Source organism: Plecotus auritus (genome assembly GCF_963455305.1).
Source record: "Plecotus auritus genome assembly, chromosome: X".
Taxonomy (NCBI): domain Eukaryota; kingdom Metazoa; phylum Chordata; class Mammalia; order Chiroptera; family Vespertilionidae; genus Plecotus; species Plecotus auritus.
Genome location: NC_137784.1, coordinates 24712521 through 24728133, shown reverse-complemented (window position 1 = coordinate 24728133; position 15613 = coordinate 24712521). Strand labels below are relative to the sequence as shown.

General features: G+C 35.7%; 1 protein-coding gene across 1 annotated transcript in view; it reads left to right on the top strand.

The window, feature by feature from the left end:
- DMD (dystrophin) overlaps positions 1-15613 on the top strand; it is a 2407712-nt gene that overhangs the window by 993204 nt on the left and 1398895 nt on the right. Inside the window, 1 exon segment of the mRNA XM_080651877.1 lies at positions 4864-5058. Within this exon segment, the coding sequence (XP_080508003.1) occupies positions 4864-5058 (195 nt within the window).

Here is a 15613-nt window from a genome sequence, read left to right as displayed (position 1 = left end):
CACATCCCCAGTAGGGGGTATGCAGGAGGCAGCTGATTGATGTTTCTCTCTCATCAATGTTTGTAACTCTCTCTCCCTCTCCCTTCCTCTCTGTAAAAAAGCAATAAAATATATCTTAAAAAATTAGAAAAAATTTTTAGAAGTTTCCTGTATATGAAAATTATTTTACATCTTTCTCTAAAAATCTATTTATGTACACATCTATATATAAAAATTAATTAGAACTTTATAATAAATGAGAATATTCAAAATTTATAAAAATGAGTTTTCTAGAAAATGAGTTGACATTTTCCCAATGATGTCAAAGAATCATTTTCAAGTATTTCTATTTTTTCATAAAAGTTCACTGGATTATTCCTGTGGTATGGACCACTTAACTTTTCTTATCCACGGATACTATGTACCAAGATGACAGGAGGAGCTAAGTCCTCCAATAGATCAGTCTTCATTAAATGTTTTAAATGTGTGATATTAACCTTTTAGAATTTAACTTACAAAATACAGCTGAGTCAGTGCCCACAGCTAACTGTAACCAGAAGGCATTTAGGTATTATAGGCATTCTAATTTAATTTATTTTGCACAAGAAAAATAGAAAGAAGATTACTTATTTATCAGTAACAAATATTGCAATTGTGTTAGGGTAGCAAATATTGCAATTGTTTTATCATTGAAATCTTTTCTAAAGTGATAGAATATCCCTAACCGGTGTGGCTCGGTGGATAGAGCATTGGCCTGCAGACTCAAGGGTCTCAGGTTCGATTCCGGTCAAGGGCATGTACCTTGGTTGTGGGCACATCCCCAGTAGGAGGTGTGCAGGAGGCAGCTGATCGATGTTTCTCTCTCATCGATGTTTCTAGCTCTCTATCCCTCTCTTTTCCTCTCCATAAAAAAATCAATAAAATATATTTAAAAAAAATAAAGTGATAGAATATACCTTTTCATTTATTTGATTGCTTTTATCAACTATACCCTTTTTAATATTTCTAAATGGGTTGGAGTATCTCATCATGCCATGTCTGAGTATGGAATGAATATGATGTGGCAGAGTTAATCCATGTATTTATGTGGATTGTTACCAATTGCTCTAAGACTTATCTATAATAGTCTTGAAAATAATCACAATATGCATATTCATAGAGCATGTCCTGGCTGCAGTATGATAGCTGATAATTCTTTGAAGGTGATTACATTCAGGTTCATAAGGACTTCATCTTTAAAGGCAGGGGTGGGGAAGAAGCAAAATTGGTTTCTAGAACCAGATACAAACTCTCAATTATTTAAAAGTTCTGGATTTAAATAGATGCCATAACATTCTCCTAAAAAAGATTTCCATTAAAAAAAAGACAGAAATGTGTTTTCTCTTAATGTGCTAATGAATATTATGAATAAATAAATACATGAATCTATATGTAATAAAACAATCTATGACAGACCCATGTGGTCATGAAAATTCAATAAATGAGAAGCCAGAGTACAATGTGCTCTGATTCTCAGAGCTCTGGTTCAGGCCTGAAGCTGATGTCAGATCTTATATATGAGACATAGAACTCCAATCTTCAGAGCTGTATGGTAAGAACTATTACTTAAATAAATCTCGTTTTGTATGTAAAACTTCTCTATGCAAAACAAAAACTATCCACAAACACGGAAGAATTAGAAATTTGGGTTTTAAATTATATTTCAGTAAAATTAAATCCAAAGCAGTTGTCAAATGTGAATTTATTTAAGTGCCCCCTTTCTTTATTGTATTTAACTTTTCAATTAAGTTCCTTGCTATTTATAATTCATAATTACTATATTTGTAAGGCACCAATATGAATTTAAGACAGCCGAGAGCATCCCAAATATAGATAATGAAGATCTAGGAAACTACATGTCAAAAAAGAAATAGAAAGGAGATATAAAGAACTTAGAATCATTTTACTTTTATGAGTAAATGATAACAGATATCAAAACCTTTTGGGACTCACACTGATTTTTAAAACAAGACTCATATGTTTTCTAAATATTTTAAAGATATGTCTCATTGTAAAACAGCTCTTTTGGTTAAACAAAAATACTTGCATACATACAGTGTACATACATACATATGTACAAAAGGTTCTAGTATTTTACCCAATTCTGTCCCCAATAACAAAAAACACTAGTCTAGAGAAACTTACAGATATAAAATACATACAATTAAAAAGAAAGGTAATTGCATCATTATATAAAAATGATATAGAAAATATTCTTGTTTCAGATAATGTAGAACTATCTTTCCCTCTGGTATTGAAACAGCTGATGCACATAATGAAGAATGTGTAATCTCATAGGGAAGGCAGGGGAGAGTGGGTGGAAGAGATTAACCAAAGAACTTGTATGGATATATGCATAATCCATGGACATAGACAATAGTGTGGTGAAGGCCTTGGGCGGTGGACAGGTGCGAGCTAGATGGTGTCAATGGGAGGAAAAGGAGGACATGTATAATACGTTCAACAATACACTTTAAAAAAATAAAATAAAACTGACCAAATCTTCTAAAAAAGAAAAATTTATGAACTTGGAAATCTTTATTAAGAACTATAGTAACCAATCTAAGGAAATATATGAAAGTCACAGTAAATTTGCTTGACCTGTGTTGTTAACTCTGCTGGTAAGGGGTTATTGTTAAGCCTAACCTGTCAGTGAAAATTAGAAATTCACATAGGCTCCTGACTTATTTTTCTTTTAAATTGGTGAAATGGTTGGTTTGAAATAGAGAAATTGATAATTTGGATTTAAAATATCTATGGTTAAATCTATGAATTGACCTCATCAAACTTTAGCTCCAAATTCTACTATTATTTTAAGTGTAAAATTAGAAGTGCATGTAGATTATCATTCCATTGATCATGAAGAAATATGTCAGGTATTTGGTTATATGCACATTAAACCAAACTTTTCAAAATGTATCATTATACAATTTAAGCTAATTTCTGTAATTCTATAAATTTAGAGTGCCATAAATAGAGATATCTAAGTTAGAATTATTTTTGCATTATATAAGAACTAGTGGTCCAGTGCATGGAATTCATGCACATTAAAAGGGAATTAATTGGAGGAAATATTTTAATATTGCTATTTGCCCTTTCTCTATAATAGAAGTATCCGAGATAAAAGAAAATTAGTAAAATGTATATGAAAATCTCCCATCTGTCAGAGTCTGGGGTGCGCTGCAGGACCCAGAGTCAAGTCCCTGCCCACCCGCATAGGCTTTGAAATCGTAGGAGACCTAGACCTGGCCATCCCCACTCACGTCAAGCCCCTCTGGGTGGGGGGTTCAGCCTCAGGTCCCTCAGTGAGGCCTGAGGTCTCCTGGCATGGCGCCGGGGGTGTACAGCCTGAGGTGCCCCGTCAAGCCCCATTGGGCTGGGGATGCAGCCTGAGGTCCCCATCAAGCCCCACTGGGTGGAGGGTGCGGCCTTAGGTCCCCCGCCCAGGCACCATGCAGCCTCAGGTCCCTGCTGTTCGGTCATTAAGTGATGGTGTCCTGACTAATTTGCATATTATGCTATTATTAGATAGATTGACTAACAAAATCCTAGATCTGAGAAATTAAAAAGAAAATACAAATGGACCAGCATATAATTTCACTCCTCTTTGTGTAGCTTCAGTCTGAAATCCTAAACTCCATTTAGTTACAATACTGCAAAAGTGAGGATGGTCTTGTCATAAAGGGTGTGTAGTAATAAATAGCTGTTTTAGCATGCCTATCATCTGCTACTGCATCCCTCAGCTGACCAGTCAGGTGACAGTTGATTAATTCATAAAAAGGTACCAGGAAACTAATTTCAATTGCAATTTTGCTGCTTATATATACTGTAGACAGAAGAGAGCAGAGGTCATCTATCTTTTTTAATTTGTGTGTCAAATAGTATCTATTTCTTGCTCTTATAAGGAATAGGGAAAGAGGTACTACTAGTTAGGTCCAAAAGAGCTCTGAGCTCCAAATGCCTATCACATCTAGCACTTGAATGCCATGTAGGGAAGTAAGATGCAAGTGGAGAGGCTGATGCTGCCTTAGATTTTAGGGCTTTCTGGAGTTCTTATTAAAATGTGAATTCTAGCCTATCTGGTGTGGCACAGTGGTTGAGCATCAACCTATGAATCAGAAGGTCAAGGTTTGATTCCTGGTCAGGGAACATGTCTTGGTTGCGGGTTTGATCCCCAGGGGGAGGGCGTGCAGGAGGCAGGCAATCAATGATTCTCTCTCATCATTGATGTTTCTCTCACTCTCCTTTCCACTCTAAAAAAATAAATCTAAAATGTGATTTCTACCCTCAGTCATAATAATCTAGTACCTTAATTAGCAGCTGACTTACTAAGAAACTAGCATTAAAGAAAGGACCTGATGTCTGCAATTTGGAGGAGAGGGGTGCTCAATATAAAGTACATACCAGCCAAAAATACTTTGCTCTCCTTGTGCCTCAATCAAGATTAGGGAGAAAAGTATAGAATTGGTTCCTTTGACTTAAATACCACAGATGTCTACATCCTACCCCATACTGAGTTTTCAAGGAACCTAAAAGTTACATTTAAAAAATCAGTTGTGAAAATTATCATTTTATTGGGGTAAAACTACCCTTTTCATGACATTATGGCTCTTGGTATTTCATTCTCATATTCATGGTGCTAATGTGTATGTATATCTTTATTATAAAAGGTTCTATCACTTTTTGGAAGAAGGGGTTATATAAATAATAACATTTTTACTAGACATGCATTTTTATCCACTTTCAGCTCTCTGTCAGCTATAAACTGGAACCTGTATAAACTCAATAGATGTCTTTTCACTATTAGGAAGCTAAAAGAATTGTTCTTTTGTATATCTATACCAGCACACAGTCCGTGAAGAATCGGTGATGGTGATGACTGAAGACATGCCTTTGGAAATTTCTTATGTGCCTTCTACTTATCTGACTGAGATCACTCATGTCTCACAAGCTCTACCAGAAGTGGAACAACTTCTTAATGCTCCTGACCTCTGTGCTAAAGATTTTGAAGATCTCTTTAAACAAGAGGAGTCTCTGAAGGTAAAAGCAAAGCACTTTCATTTAGATTTTACAAGATGATCACATTGATCATTGGCAGTACCAAAACAATTGACTTACTAGTAAGTGTATAAAGTAACAGCATTTTGACTTACACATGGGATTCTTAAAATACTTTAGAGAATGCTTAGCTTTAGAAATTCGGGATAGAAAGTGAAACATAAATCCAAAGAGGTATTTTATAATATTTAATGCTGAGAGACCTCCTAAAACACAGGACTATAGAAAAATAATGGTTTAACACACATTCATTCAAGGCAGAAAGGACTCAACAATAAACAAGCTTTAAAACACACACACATACACACACACACAAACAGCTTTGATAGAACAACAGCTTATTCCCAACTGATATATTCCTTTCCTGTCCTCTCTTACAAAAAGGGAAATAAGATGAGGTTTTAGATTACATCTATTGTATATTGTTTCAGTTTTATATATTTCACTTAAATATACACATTCAATTTCAAATTAGTGTCAGTATCAATGCTATACTATATAGAATCTAATTGAATTGAAAGCAATAAAATATTTTCTTGAAAATTACCAGGTAAAGGCTACCAACCAAATCTTGCTTTTTTTCAAACCACCAAACTACAAGTTCTGAATTCCACACTAAGACAAAACATGATAAGGAAATAGGCTTTGAGTTTTAGAGGGAAGTATCTGAAGATAAATTAATATAGCATCAAGGAAATGTCCATAATAATGTGTATTTCAAAATAATTTTTGTGATCATACATTTCACACTCAAAATGAAATATTATAGTGTTTCCAGAGCTTGGTATTTTCCAGTGCAAATAGCATAAAATTATAAACAGAAGATAAGTTTGCTCTCAGAAGCACATATTAGCCAAAGTATTTTATACTCTAAGTGATTTTTTGAAAGCTCATTCCATATCACACATTTATTTGCATAAGTACACAAATAGATAAAGCTATTTGTTTATTTTGGAAATCAGGCTTGCAATATCTTGAATGACTTGAGTTTTATATCTTACATTACATCAACTAAGCTCTAAAATTACACACTAAAGTAAAAGAAGAGATGCATGGCTCTCTGGAACCATTCCATCCATTTCAGTATACTGCTATTTCTTATTCTCTTTGAAGTAAAAGTCAAATGGCTGAGTACAGTGAGGAAAAGAAACCCAATCAATTGATAAAGGAGACATGCCAGCACTTCTATTATTATCCACAATAACTAATTTCTCATGACAGTGCAGTTTGTAAGTTCATCATTGTCATTCAACATGTAAATCACTGCTAATGAGTTAATTAATATTCATTTCTTTCCATGTTCATGGACATATGGGTCAGGAGAGCTGTGACCCCAAACTTATTAAGTTGCCAATTGAGTATCTTTGTTTTTGTACATCTTAACCCAGCACACTCAGAATGATGAGCTCCTGGTTATACTCATAGCTAATCATTTATTCTTCCAGATATATTTAATAATATTGTAGCTGACAATGATATATAAGGAAATATATATATATATATATATATATATATATATATATATGATGGTGGTTTATAAAGAAGCATTGTGGGTTTAATTTAACTGGATTATTGAATCCTCATTAGATGTAGTTTTGGGCATAATTCCATCTCACTCCCAACAAATCTCCTGCAACAGACAAATGGGCTTCCTACCTTTATGGGCTTTTTGAAAGGGGATAGTTTTGATCTGTCTTCTCAATGAATATGTATTTCTTCTTAAAGGCATTCATCTTTGTCATTATCCAGTAGTAAAAATAGAAAAGGAATGAATAAATTGTACGGTTGCTGGTTGGAAAGGTTTGAAATGAAATTGTGATTGATTTTATTCCTGACAGATTTGCATGAATCAAATTATAGAACTGTAGTAGGTATTGCTGTTGTTTAACATACATATTTTTTGCAAGTGCAATGCAACACAAATGACATGTGATAAGTTAAAATAATTATGTTCTGAACAAAATATAACTGACATAGCACATGTGATTTTCACAGATGTATTGAATTGGGAAGCTACCTAATCATTTTGACAATGACTAAGCAGATAAACACCTATTTACATATGGAAATCTGCATTTAATAGATAATACACTAAATAGCTAAGGCATAGCTAGCAATGAATGAGGAACATATACCTAAGTAACATTTATTCTTATGTCAAAGTCAATATTAGTATTGTGAATCAATTCATTGTGACTGTAAAAAGTTCATAACATTCATTACATAAATGGTAGTACCATAATTTTGAAAAAAATAATTTTTTGAAAGTTTCAATTGATATTAGAAGTAACTTGACTTTATTTTTAAGAAAAAGTGGGTTGTCAATACAAATTGACAAAATATAATTACTATCCTAAATAATCTAATCTTGTTTTAAAGTATTTCGTATGAAAGGATGAACATAATAAAAGAGAGTAGGATGTTGGTTTCCAAGGGGCTGGGGCAAGGAGTTAAATGGGAGTTGCTGTTCAATGGTATAAAGTTTTAATTATGCACAATGAATTAGTTCTAGAGAACTTCTGTACAACATTGTGTCTGTAGTAACAGCAATGTATTGTATACTTAACATTATTTTATGAAGGTAGATCTCATGTTGTGTTATTTTCCAAATTGAAAAAAAATTAAAAAATACAAATAATGAAGTATAAACAGACATCCTTAGCATCACAATTTTCAAGTTTCCAAAAGTTGTTCCCCTGAGAGCTTTAAAAACTTAAACTCTTGCCCTAGCCAGCTTGGCTCTGTGCTTAGAGCATTGGCCTGTGGACTGAAGAGTCATGGGTTAAATTCCAGCCAAGGTCACATAACCTGTGTTTCAGACTCAATCCCTGGCCCCAGGGGGCATGTGTGCTGAAGGCAACCAGTCCATGTGTCTTTCTTACATTGATGCTTCTCTCTCTCTATCTCTCCCCTCCCTTCTAGTCTCTCTCTAAAAAAAACAAACAAAAAAAAAAACAAATAAAAAACAATAGAAAAAATATCCTCAAGTGAGGATTAACAAAACAAACAACAAAAAAACTTGTCATGAAAGCAGAAATGAGTCATTAAGAGGCCCAATAGAAAGGATTTATTGCAATGCCTCTGTATACTGAAAGCTTCAGTTCCATCAGATTCTATTGGGGTCTCAACCAAACCCCCTTCTCACTGAGCATTCCCTGCATTTTGATTAGCAGCTGCCAACTGCAGGTTCCTGAGGCTCTTCACCTTAGGGCTCTCTCTAGTTCCACAAACACATAAATTTCAGGGGATTAAGACTCTGCCTCCCCACATCTCTCAACAATCGTCAAACAATGAAAGATGGCTTTCAGTAGATAAATAACACTGCTCATTCACACCTTCAGTTGGGGTAAGTCTGAGGCATGTTGTACACTCTGACCTGAAGTTCCCCATTGAGGATTGCAGATTCAGGATTGAGACCCCATTGTACACAGTAGAAACCTTCCTCATATTACACTTTTCTGGATTCTTCTCTTAACCCTTCCCACTCCCTTACCATTGCTTCCTAAGACCATGTCCAAGCAAATCACTTACATGCACATTCTATTCTTAGAATCTGTTTCTAAGGGAACCCAACCTAAGACAATTTGAAAGAAATAATGGCATTTGTACTGTTTATTCAGCACTTGCCAACAAAAATTTTGTTGACATTGATAAAGGTAAATTTTAGGACAAAAATAAGAACATTACTTCAAATAAGGATGGCAACTGGGTTTTATGAAAAGGTAAAGGGAATCAACTTGTATAAAGTGCTTAGGCACTCTTAACAATGCACCTATATTGACTCATTTAATCTTCCCCACAACTCTATGCAGTATCTAAAATTATTATCCAAATTTTATTATCCATAAATGAGTGAGATCATGTGGTATTTTTCTTTCACTGACTGGCTTATTTCACTTAGCATAATGCTCTCCAGTTCCATCCATGCTGTTGCAAATGGTAACAATTCCTTCTTTTTTATAGCAGCAAATTTTACATATGAAGAAACTGAAGAAATAGAAAGTAACTTGACAAAGTTGATACAACTAGTGTTGGTGGAGCAAGGACTTGAACCCAAGCAAAGTAGCTCATGATTCATCCTTGTTAACCAGTATACTATACCAACTTCCATGAGGCTGTTTCTTGAGTGTTATATTGAGCAGAGCAGGGGTGAATTTTGGCAAAACATGGTAGAATACTGAGGCTTGTCATGCCCAGGTCATAGGAAAATGCACAGGATTCAAATTCCATCTTAAATCATGCCAACTTAAGAAGATTCATAAAAGGAAGGAAGGAAGAGCAGGAAGGAGAATGGTGAGGGAATAAAGAGATAAGGAATGTGGAAGAAAAGAAAGTGTAGGAAAGAAAGAAATCATACATTCATCATTTCAATTGTCTCATCTAAACTACTGATAGTATAGATGCTCTGGTTAAGGTGGATAATTTTTTTTTGGTATCCAAGGGGGTAACAAGAAGTGTGGACATATGAAGAAAGCTCACGAGTGTGTTGATAGGGCCCAATGTGGAGATTGGATAGGCTCAAGAAGTAAAGGCAGCCTTAGTTCAACCTCAACAGCACTGGAGATAGCTTGTTGTGAGCTTAGAAAGACAAAGATTGTAAAGCAAAATGGCTCAGTCTTCTTTGACTGGTTCAGTTGTTATGTATGACCCTTGAGACCTAAAAGGAATTGTTAGGATAAGCTGCTAAGGAGTGGGGATTCATTTATTAAAAAATATTTATTAACCTCTTACTATGAACCAAGCATTGCTGTAAATGCTTAAAAATTAATAAGCAAAAACGATGGACCCTTCCCTTGTACAGCTTTTATTATAGCAGTGGGAGAGAGAATATAAGCAAATAAATAAATAAGTAAATATTGTATACTTAAAGATGAAACATGTTATGAAAAAAATATATACAGAGTTGAGTAAGAAAGTCTAGGATTACTAAAGGGACAGGAGTACTTGGAATGGCAAGAGTTGGGATTGTGATTCTAAATAGAGTGGAAAGGACATTGGGGAAAAGTAAGTAAAGGAGTTAGCCATGCTGTCTGGGCATAGTAAATAATCAATGTGGAGGCCCACATGTTGGGAGTGGGCTTAACTTGATCAATGGATAGCAGGAAATCCATTGTGGTTGGAGCAGAATGAGTTGGTAAGGGTGGTAGGGCATGAGACTAAAGGGGCTGTGGGAGTTCAGGTTGTGGAGGGGCTGGTGGATCATTGAAAAGACTACCTTTCACTCTGATTGACATAGAATTTTTTTTAAAAATATATTTTATTGATTTTTTACAGAGAGGAAGGAAGAGTGATAGATAGTCAGAAACATCGATGAGAGAGAAACATCTATCAGCTGCCTCTTGCACACCTCCTACTGGGGATGTGCCCGCAACCAAGTTACATGCCCTTGACCGGAATCGAACCTGGGACCTTTCAGTCCGCAGGCTGACGCTCTTCCACTGAGCCAAACCGGTTTTGGCTGATTGACATAGAATTTATTGGAGGTTTTTTGAGGAGATGAATGGCATGATCTAATTTAGGGTTTTAAAAAATCACACTGGTTGAAAGTAGAATTATAGGGGATCAAGAGTAAAAACAAGAACAATTGGAGGAGAGATGCCAGTGGCTTGGACTAGGGTGTTAAGGAGAGATAGCTAACAGATGAATTTCTGTATTCAACCAGAAATGAGCATGAGAGTGTACAGACCCATTCTCAGGAGATTTGGGCTCAGGAATATTTTGGTGTACTATGAATTTGGCAGAGGGTCCTTAAAGGATGTGAGATTTCTTCTTATTGATACTTTGTACCTTTCATACTGCAGTTTTGCCTTGAAGCAGGAGCAAAGTACTGGCAATAGAGATATTATCACCTGTGTCAAAATCTCTCTTCTTTGGAATCTATTTCATTGCATTTAAGCACACATTTAAAAATGCCAGTCACTTGAGTGAAGACAAGAATAATGCCATGTGCAAATTGATTGTTTTTCCAATTTGGTATTAGGGGAATTACGTAATGGAAGAAGGCATTATATGTACAAACCTGAAGGAAAATTTAAAAAAATAACTTTCTGGGTACATTGTAATACAGGGACATGCTATATAAAGGGTTAGATTTTTCACCAATTTAATCATATTCCTACATGAGGATATTTTAGTTATTCTAAATTAAATAATAGTGATTCACATAAAATGTCAAAGCAGAATTTGGTTACAAATCCTTTTTATATATTTCATTTTATTGTTTAATAGGGAAGCGAGTGTTTTATTTAAATTTTATTTTATTTTTAAACATAAAGTTTAATGAGTTTTGGCACATACGTAAGTCATGCAACCGCCCCAATGTCTGTAGGACTTTACTCCTCTTTTATTCCTGATATAGGTCATTTATATTTTCTCATTTTTCTTTATCAGTCTTGCCAGGTGTTTCCCACTTTTATTTTTTTATTTTATTGATTGATTGATTGATTTGAGAGAGAGAAAGGGAGGGAAGGTAGCAGGGAGAGAGAGAGAGAGATGTGTTGTTTCATTTATTTATGCATTCATTGGTTGATTTCTGTATGTTCCCTGAACAGGGATTAAACCACAACCTTGTCATATCATGACACTCTAACTGACTGAGCTACCTGGCCAGAGATCATAAATAAATTTTCTAATAGAATAGTTCAGTACATGGAAAAATAGGACTTTTATTAATGCATTACCATATTGTTAGAAGTGATTTTTTGGTCTATATATAACATTTTGAATTATGTGATCATTTAGTGATTTCTTTAAGGAAAATACAGGTTTTTCAACTAACACATTTATTCAGTTATAAATATAATTCCTTTCTTCAACTGCTTTTATGATTTGGGATTTATTTGTTCAATTGGCTATTTATATTGGTGCATTACTTTACAGACATTAATCTTTTTGCTGTAATTTAAATCCTACTTAAATCATTTCTATAATACTTCATTTTTCATATGTTTTATAGTGAAGAGATTATAGATATTTACTACATGATAGTCCTGCCCAGCTCATATTTATATGTGTTTTGGTGCAGTTTTCCTTTATCTTTTATACATGTATCTATTTTATAGGAAATTATTCATTCTTTTCTATCTGCTATTATTTTATCAGGCCCAGCAGTTTTCCTACTCAGACTCCCATGCTGCATTCTATTCCCATATCTGCTAAAATGTCCTTTAAAAAGCTCATTCCTACTCCATCCATTCTCCTAGCAAGACTATTTTGATAATCCCCATTCTATAAATTCTGGAAATCAGAAACTTACACATTAAAATTTACCGTTCATGAGACTGGTAGAAATGAGGAGGATTTTCCTCTCTTCATGAACGATTCAATTATGATGTAGATTTTTGAGCTGTGATATATAATTACTGATTTGTTATTCAAAAATGATGCATCATCCCATGGCGAATGTTTTGGCCAAAATAAATAGTTTTGTTTTGGAAGTGTTTTTCACCTGTGGACCATAAACAGAGGAGAAAAAAAAATATAAAGGTCAATTTACCATAGAGCCACTAAATCTAACTTTAAAATTTTCTTTAGAAGCTCAGAAAAACCTAATTAATAAGTGCTTTAATGCCTTTTGATTGAACACTCTTCCCAATTCAATCTGTCATTAATGTACTGCCTGGTGGCTGGATGAGACATAAAGAGGATAAGAATTAGATTTATATAGGATGCTGCCTCCATCTGTCAGATAAAGACAAATTCTAGAGGGTGAAAATGACCCAGAGTTTGAGTCTTTGATACTCCAATTTCTCTTTTTCAATTTTAAGATGGATATACTCCCCAATGGCTGCTGTCACAACAGCTACTAATGGGTTTCTATAATTCTTTTTTCTTAGAAATGGAAGTTGTGGGCTTTTCGGTTAACCAAGTTACAACAGGTCTCAAGGCATTTTTGTTAACTAAAACTCCTTAAAGCCCAAAATGTAAAAACCATAGTGCAGGGTTGTCTAAAATGCATACACATGCATTTAAGTATATACATATCCATATACCTGTAGTGTTGTATTTATTAAAATTGTTATACTGAGTCAGCAATAGCAAAAGATACAATTTCACCATTCACAGTAGTTTGCAAATGAGTCACCTAAGCCTTCTGACCTGTCTCCTATGGTGACCAACCTCCATCATACATAGGACTGATAGGAAGAAAAAAACAGTATCTTGTTTTTCCTGTTCACTACTGTATCTCCAACTCCTAGGTAAGTACCTAACACTTATTAGGCACTCACTGTACATCAGTTGAATGAATGAATGATAGTCTGGTAAGTCCAGATATGGACTCTGTATCAAAGAGATCAGAGCAATGTTAGTCTGCTGTCAGTGCCAAAGCTGAAAAAAGAAACAAAATTAGCCTCTTCTACATTATATTGAGTTAAATCACCCAGATGTGTGAATTCTAATAATCTACACATTGATTCCAGCGTGTAGACATGTGCTCTAGATTTGTGTATACTGATTTTTAAACCAGTCACTTATAAAATTTTGTGACAGGAAACCCACATGTAATGAAAATGTTGGTAATGTTTTTCCCAGACATTGAGCTTTCAGTATACAGTTATGACACACAGTAGGCTAGAGAGCTTGGCAAAGCACTGGATTTCAACCTAAAAGACTTCAATTTAGACATTGAATCTCTTAATAGTTGTATCCTTGGACAAGTCACATAAAACTTCTAAGTCTCAGTTTTTACAACTTTGAAATTATATCAATGATTATACCTGTTCCAGTCTACTAGGATTATATAAATTGTAAAATTTGTAAAACTCATATTACCTCATCAAATACTCAAAATCTTTAAAAATTATGGTAAATTAAATGCTCATGCAAATAATCCTAAAAACAAATTGGCTTAAAGAATGTGGTAAACCTCCTCAATTACTTATTATTTTAAACATATTTTTTATTGATTTCAGAGAGTAAGGGAGAGGAGAGAGAGATACAAACATCAATGATGAGATAATCATTGGTTGACTGCCTCCTGCACGCCCCCTACTAGGGGTCCAGCCCACAACCCAGGCATGTGCCCTGACTGGGAATTGAACCATGAACTCCTGGTTCATAGGTCAACGCTCAACCACTGAGATATGCCAGCTGGACAATTGCATATTCTTATTGTCATCTCTCTAGTATTTGTTATAGGAACTCCTTTTATTCTTTAATTTGACATTCAGTAATTTTTCTGGATTAACAGAGTTCCTTTCCCCAAAAAACTGTTCTTTCCCACCTTTTTCCATATCTAATTCTTATTGTTGTTATTTTTAAGTCATCAATGTAGCCATTCCCAAGTGTGTGTGTGTGTATATACTGTGTGTGTGTGTGTGAGTGTATATACTGTGTGTGTGTGAGTGTATATACTATGTGTGTGTGTGTGTGTGTGTGTGTGTGTGTGTGTGTGTATGGCCCGGTGTACGAAATTCATGCATGGGGGGTGGGAGTGTCCCTCAGCCTGGCCTGCACCCTCTCCAATCTGGGATCCCTCTCGTAATCCAGAACCCACTGGCTCATAAGCGCTCACCTGCCTGTCTGCCTGATGCCCCTAATTGCTCTCCTGCCTGCCTGATTTCCCTAACTGCTCCCCTGCTAACCTGATGGCCCTAACTGCTCTCCCCTCCTGGCCTAAACCCCCTAACTGCCTATGTGCTCTCCCTTCCTCTCTGCACCTTCAGAACCCAGCACAGGAGTGCTGAGAGCTCTCCACCAAGGCCCCGTCCCTGTCCTGATGCCCCCCCTCTGGGCCAGGGGGCGCAGCGAACCTGCACATGCCTCCGCCAAAGGGGCCGCCCCCAATGGCAGCCTCATGTCCTGGTGGTGCAAGTCTCTGCCCCTGTCCCCACCCAGCAGCTCCTGCCTGCACTTGCCTCAGTTGGGAGCAGCCTCAGCCTCCGAGTCAGCATGAAGTTAGTGCTGGGCAGGCCTGTGCGTGCCTGCACTGGGGGCAGAAGTCCCTGCCCCTGTCCCCGCCTGCCAGCTCCTGCCTGTTGACCAGTCGTGACTGGGACACCATTAAGACCAATTACCATATTACCTCTTTATATATATAGATATTAACCTACCTGATGGATACCTTGTCTCTTGCAGTTTCAAAGTAATGGATATTGTGGCCCATCTGGAATTTCCCCCACTCTTTTTTTAAATTAATCTTTATTGTTAAGATTATTACAGTGGTCTCTCTTTTTTCCACCTATATTTTTCCTCCACCAAGTTCTCACTCCACCCCAGGCCCTTGGCACCCTATTGTCTGTGTCCATAGGTAATGCATACATGCATATAATATATTTGTCTAATCTCTTCTCACACCCCCACACCCTCTTCCCTCTGAGAATTGTCAGTCTGTTCTATTTCCATGTCCCTCATTCTATTCCATTCACCAGTTCATTCTGTTCATCAGATTTTTTATTCGTTTGCTTTTTTTTAGATTCAATTGTTGATATATATGTATTTGTTGCCACTTTGTTGTTCATATTTTTTTTTATCTTTACCTTTTACTTCTTCTTCCTCTTCTTAAAGAATACCCTTCAGCATTTCATATAATACTGGT